This window comes from Vitis vinifera, chromosome 7 (assembly GCF_030704535.1).
Source record: "Vitis vinifera cultivar Pinot Noir 40024 chromosome 7, ASM3070453v1".
In the NCBI taxonomy this organism is placed as follows: domain Eukaryota; kingdom Viridiplantae; phylum Streptophyta; class Magnoliopsida; order Vitales; family Vitaceae; genus Vitis; species Vitis vinifera.
In genome coordinates this window covers 8500735-8506900 of record NC_081811.1, presented here as the reverse complement: position 1 = coordinate 8506900, position 6166 = coordinate 8500735, and the positions used below count along the sequence as shown (strand labels likewise).

The window sequence follows — 6166 nt, the reverse complement described above, 5'->3', positions numbered from 1 at the left end:
AAATTTAAATTTTTAAATAGGTTAATCATGTTATAATTGTGTTAACGAGTTTCATAGGTTAAAATCCTGTTAACGGGTATAAGGGATTGGAATTATGTTAATAATTCATTCATGCCAATTCATATATAATCTAATTCACAATAATCCAACTTAGCATATTTATTATGTAAATTAAACGTATCATCTTAGTAGTGAAAAAAAAGTTTTTACGGGTTTATTATAATATTAAAGTATACTTTTTCCTTTAGTTATGAAAAAATACTATGAGATGATGTTATATATTCTTTTTTTTTATCTCATTATTTATATCTTAATCTTATTTATCTATATTTTTATAATTGATTCCTTTCATTTTTACCTTTATTCAACTGTCCGTAAGACTTAGGTATGGTTAAAGATAAAAATATCGGTAATTATGGATATATCGATATTTCAATTTTAAGGATATATAGAAAATATAACGGCGGATATTTTGTCACAAAATATCGATAAACCTATCATTGATTAAAACTTATAAAAATATAAAAAAACACTTTTAAAAATGAAATTAGAAGTGTAATAGATATTTTAAAGTTATTTTGTTTAAGAAGTTGATATATGTATAATATAATTTATCATATTTAATAATACCATTGTATACTTTAATAAAAAAAATATAAATACACATTTATTATTAAATTATATCAAATATTATTCGATAATAATATTGTGATATTTGATTATACTTTGTCTAATTTAAAAATATATTTAATATTAAAATTATAATTTATTTAATATATGTATAATTTTTAATATTTAATTAATATAATAATGATATTAAAAACATTATGAAGAAAATTATCATGATAATTTTTAAATTTTTGGTAATCAATTAAATGAAAAATTTTCATTTAATTATAAAATAATTATAATTGATTTGTGCATTAAAATATTATTTTAATATTATATTTATATAATGAGTTTTAGGTTATATAAGTTTGGTGCAGAACATGTTACAAAAAGCAAGGTTAGCATAGTGGTTGGCCCCGCTACTTATTATGTCTTTTGGTTGGGGTACGACCCCTCTCAGCTGCAAAAAATTTCAGGTGAGTTTTAACTTTGATCGCACTTCCCGAGCGAAAATATCGCGATAAAATGACGATAAAGTACTAGATGTCGGAGAAATTCATATATCGTGTCGAGGTCCGCCAAACACGATCGCGATATTTTAATCCATGGTTATGGTAGCATTTTCCACAGGACGAACTTTACAGGAATGAACGACCACAAGTCAAAACTATACAACTCATCTCCTTCACGGAACTAGCGATGGCTATCCTACCAGGATGATCTCGTCTAAATTAAAGTCCACCTCTTCTTGAAATCAAACCAGGAAGCACATAACTTCATCAACGATGGAAGAAGAGGTGAAGCTGCTTGGAGCTTGGCCTAGTCCGTATAGTTACAGAGTGCTGTGGGCTCTCAGCCTCAAGGATATCAAATATGAGTATGTGGAAGAGGATCTTTCCAACAAGAGTGACTTGCTGTTGCAGTATAATCCTGTTTACAAGAAGATCCCAGTGCTTGTTCATGGTGGAAAACCCATCTCTGAGTCCCTCGTTATACTTGAGTACATGGAGGAGACTTGGCCTCAGAATCCTTTGCTCCCACAGGACCCTTATGACAAGGCCATGGCTCGGTTCTGGGCAAAGTTTGGGGAGGACAAGGTGACTATATATCTCCATGTTTTTCAGTTTGTGTTAGTTTTAGTAGTGTTTTCTTCCTTTATGTGGTTTGTTTGAAGGAGAAATACTGACTAACAAGCATATTTTCTAGCTTCCTATCCGTTGATTTCTATGACAAACAATCACATGGTATGGATTCTGCAGGGCCCAATTTTTATGGCAATCTTTGTAACTGTGGGAGAAGAACAAGAGAAGGCAGCAAAAGAAGCCAAAGAACAGCTGACAATCTTAGAAGAGCAAGCGCTTGGGGAGAAGAAGTTTTTTGGAGGGGACAAAATTGGACTGACGGACATAGTCCTTGGGTGGATGGCTGGCTGGCTTGATGTCATTGAAGAAGTATCTGGCCTAAAACTGCTGGAAGCTGAAATCTTCCCGCGCTTGCATGCTTGGGTTCAGAGGTTTAAGGAAGTCCCTGGGATCAAAGAGCAACTCCCCGATCGCGACGAGATGTTGGTCTATTACAAGAAAAAAAGGGAGATGTTTATTGGATCAGTAAAACCTTAGAAACTAGCATTGAGCTATCTGCATTTCAATGGCATGTCTGCTCTGTCTCCTTAAGCTTTAGCTAGTACTGTTGTTAGCCAATGAAGCTCTAGATCTTCTCTTCATTTCATGGAATGATTAACTTCATTATCTCATGGATAATCCTGATATTCCAAAGACTCCCATTACTATTATGTCGATTTGCTGCTAAGAATATGAACATGGCTCTTATTCTATATTATGGTTTACTTGCTTCATTCCCTTGTGTTTCAGCTTGCCAACAATGTGTTGATTAATGTGTATGATGCAGTAACATGTTCTCGCTTTTCTTCATGTATGCTCATGATTTGATGATTCAAAATTATCTCTGCTGGAGGTTTTAGTTCCTTCATCAGCTGCCTAGACCTCGGGTTTTAGTGTAAGTCAATAGCCGGTTAATAAATCACTAAATGTTGATATCAGTCACCTACTTCTAATCCAAAGGTACATGACAACACAGGGAAAACCAGAGACCAGTACTGGAATTCAATTTGAACAAACCTGCTTTTTCTTGTGTTTTATGACCATGATCTGTCTGTCCTTACCATTGCCAAATTCATCAGTTTGTGATGCTGAAATGGCTTCATTCTAGCAGCCCTTTTAAACATTTTATATGATGCTACTTTTCTGACTTTCTCCTAATCTTCAGAACTAAAGGCTTATGCCCCATTATTATACATACATTTCTAGGTGTCCAGTCAAACTCCATGCAGTATTTAAAAAACAAAACAGTGTCTTGGTGATGGCTGAAGTTAGTCAAGAGTAGCCTATAAAAAATTAAATCTGTCCTAATCTTCCAGTCTGAAAGCTTGGAGCCCAAGCAAGATAACCCCCATTTGCTCATATATCTGTATGTGAAAGTAAGTACCTGGTTAGCAAGAAGAAATAGTACTGTCAACAACTATGGAGGATGTTAAGCTGTTGGGAGCTTGGCCCAGTTCATTTAGTTACAGAGTTATATGGGTTCTGAAACTCAAGGGTGTGAAATATGAGTATGTAGAAGAGAATCTTTTCAACAAGAGCGATTTGCTTCGACGGTATAATCCAATCTACAAGAAGATCCCGGTGCTTGTTCATGGTGGAAAACCAATTGCAGAGTCCATTGTTATTCTTGAGTATGTTGAAGAAACCTGGCCACAGAATCCCTTTCTTCCAAAGGATCCCTATGAGAGGGCTGTGGCCCGGTTCTGGACTAAGTTTGAGGAACACACTGTAAGTATACCTTACTAGCTAGTCTAAATTCAGATAAGAAATTTGAATCAGAGTGCCTTTCCCTCACTTGGTCTAATGTGTTGGATGATGCAGAGCCCAACATTTTTCTCTTTCTTCCAATCCGTTGGAGAAGAACAAGAGAGGGCAGTAAAAGAAGCCAAAGAACTGCTGAGAATCATAGAGGAGCAAGGCCTCGGGGAGAAGAAGTTTTTTGGTGGGGAGGAGATTGGATTGGCAGACATAGCCTTTGGATGGATAGCTGGATGGCTGAGAACCATGGAAGAAGCAGTTGGTGTAAAGCTGATGGAGGATGATAGGTTCCCTCGCTTGCAGGCATGGATTGAGAACTTTAAGGCAGTTCCTGTGATCAAAGAGAACCTTCCTGACCATAATGAAATGCTAGCCTACTTCAAACAGAGACGGGAGATGTTTATTGGATCGGCAACATCATAATCATTTGTACTGATTTTTGTTTCTGCATTTCAATGACATGTTTGCTTTGTTTCTTTTAAGTTAGTTTTTTTTTTTATTCTTTTTGTTCAAACGAATAATTCTGAGATTGTATGTGGATGGAGGCTCTTCATTTCACATAATGTACTTCACTGTAGTCTCATATACATTCATGTAAGAAAAAGATCTTGGGATATTGTTGGTTTTCAATCAAATATGTTTACATGGTTAAAAAGAGTTTATACATATATATTGTCAGAAATGTTGTACCAAATCCGATGCAGGATATTGCAAAACCAATTTAGAGGACATTGTTATTCTTGATAATATCAGAGAGACAAGGCAATAAAACTGCTTGCTTCCACATGATTGTAGGGCTGCAGATTGGTTCTGGTTGAAGTTCACAGAGGACAAGGTAATGGTACCTTACTAATCTTTGTGTTTTCTTCTGTGCTGTAGTTAGGGAAAACACACATGGGAAAATCTTGTCTTTTGCCTTGGAAAAAATATCTTTCCTCTCATGCATTTTCTTCTCATCACTGTAAGAAAATATTATCCTGGTGTTTGGCCCTGAATGCAATAACAGATCAAACTAGCTATAGGATAATTTCTTGGAAGAAGAACAGGAGAGGAGTGAAAAAAGAAGCTAAAGAACTTGTGACAACCTTAGAAGAAGATGGTCTTGAGGAGAATTCAGATTTTTTTTGGAGCAAGGAAGATTGTATAATTCACAGGCTTAGATGTTGGAGCTTCCAAACTTGTATTCAAAATAGCCCTACTGACTGCATTTACAAGTTCCGGCTTCGGTTAAAACAATAGAACCCCATTTAAAAGTTGTGACTTCCATTCAACTTTTACATCATTTAACAAATGTGGCTTGAATTTGAAGGCAGAAGTGCATACTGGTTCCCAACATCTTGAATTATGATTTGAGCAATTCTTCATGGTATATCAGATTCATCCATTCTCCAGCTCCACTTTCTGAGTGCTCCTACTGTCATGATTTGAGCAATTCTTCATGGTATATCAGATTCATCCATTCTCCAGCTCCACTTTCTGAGTGCTCCTACTGCACACCGACTTCATATTTGAAGAATTCTTAGTCCACAACACCTGTCAGATAGCACTTAAAAAGGTTAAAAACAATGAATGGAAATTATAGATAAGATCAAAATGAATCTTCCTCTGGCCATAAACAGGTTCCAAATTACAATCCTAGGACCCAACAAAGAACAAGGCAACCCCATTTCAGCAATGTGAGTATATAAAACTTTCCAGTTGGAGAGGAAGAAGAACACTACACAAAGATGGAAGAAGTAAAGCTACTAGGGGCATTTCCAAGTCCATTTACTCACAGAGTTATATGGGCTTTGAAACTCAAGGGTGTGAAATATGATTATGTTGAAGAGAACATCTTTAACAAGAGTCATCTTCTTCTACAGTCTAACCCGGTTCATCAGAAGGTCCCAGTCCTTATTCATGGTGGAAAACCCCTTGCAGAATCCATTGTTATTCTTGAGTATATTGAAGAGACATGGCCACAGAACCCCTTGTTTCCACATGATCCGTATGAGAGGGCTGTGGCCAGGTTCTGGTTGAGGTTTGGAGAGGACAAGGTAACCTTGCTAATAATCTTTATGTTTATTCTATGTTGTCTGTATAAACGTGGAGAAAACACACATGGGAAATATTTTCTTTTATGTTCTTTCTTCACACTAATGTAAGAAAGAAAAAGTAAAAGAAATCAAAACCCTTTTTCTCCTCTGACAAGATCTTTTGAGTGATGTAGCTACCAGCTTTTTGGGCATTCTTTGGGACTGTTGGAGAAGAACAAGAGAAAGCAACAAAAGAAGCTAAAGAACTGCTGAGGATCTTAGAAGAGCATGGCCTTGGAGAGCGGAAGTTTTTTGGAGGCAATGAGATTGGACTGACGGACTTGGCTTTTGGATGGATAGCTTGCTGGCTCGAAGTCCTGGGAGAAGTAGCTGGGGTGAAGCTGCTGGAAGCTGATGGCTTCCCTAGATTACAGAGATGGATTGAAGATTTTAAGGAAGTCCCAGTGATTAAGGAGACCCTTCCTGATCGTAAGGGAATGTTGGCCTATTTCCGATATAGGAGGTCAACATTTATCGGTGAGGCAGCATCTTATGAGGCAGCATCATAAGAACTAGTAGTAACTGGGTTTCTGTAATGCAACTGAGCATATGCTTTGTTCAAAATAAAATTTTCCATATGTATATATAGATAGATCTGAGTAA

The 6166-nt window shown here is 36.3% G+C and overlaps 3 protein-coding genes across 3 annotated transcripts; all 3 read left to right on the top strand.

The window, feature by feature from the left end:
* Positions 1-1218: 1218 nt before the first annotated feature.
* On the top strand, positions 1219-2464 carry LOC100251558 (probable glutathione S-transferase). Its single transcript, XM_002266708.4, has 2 exons — positions 1219-1706; positions 1869-2464. Exons 1-2 carry the CDS (start codon positions 1395-1397, stop codon positions 2226-2228), a joined length of 672 nt encoding a protein of 223 aa, XP_002266744.1. The 5' UTR covers positions 1219-1394; the 3' UTR covers positions 2229-2464.
* A 19-nt stretch (positions 2465-2483) lies between these two features.
* Positions 2484-4102, top strand: LOC100248141 (probable glutathione S-transferase). Its single transcript, XM_002267655.5, has 2 exons — positions 2484-3458; positions 3552-4102. The coding sequence occupies exons 1-2, from the start codon at positions 3150-3152 to the stop codon at positions 3909-3911; spliced, it is 669 nt and encodes a 222-aa protein (XP_002267691.1). The 5' UTR covers positions 2484-3149; the 3' UTR covers positions 3912-4102.
* A 1092-nt stretch (positions 4103-5194) lies between these two features.
* On the top strand, positions 5195-6072 carry LOC100243021 (probable glutathione S-transferase). Its single transcript, XM_002267697.4, has 2 exons — positions 5195-5524; positions 5698-6072. Exons 1-2 carry the CDS (start codon positions 5216-5218, stop codon positions 6070-6072), a joined length of 684 nt encoding a protein of 227 aa, XP_002267733.1. The 5' UTR covers positions 5195-5215.
* The last annotated feature ends 94 nt before the right edge of the window (positions 6073-6166 follow it).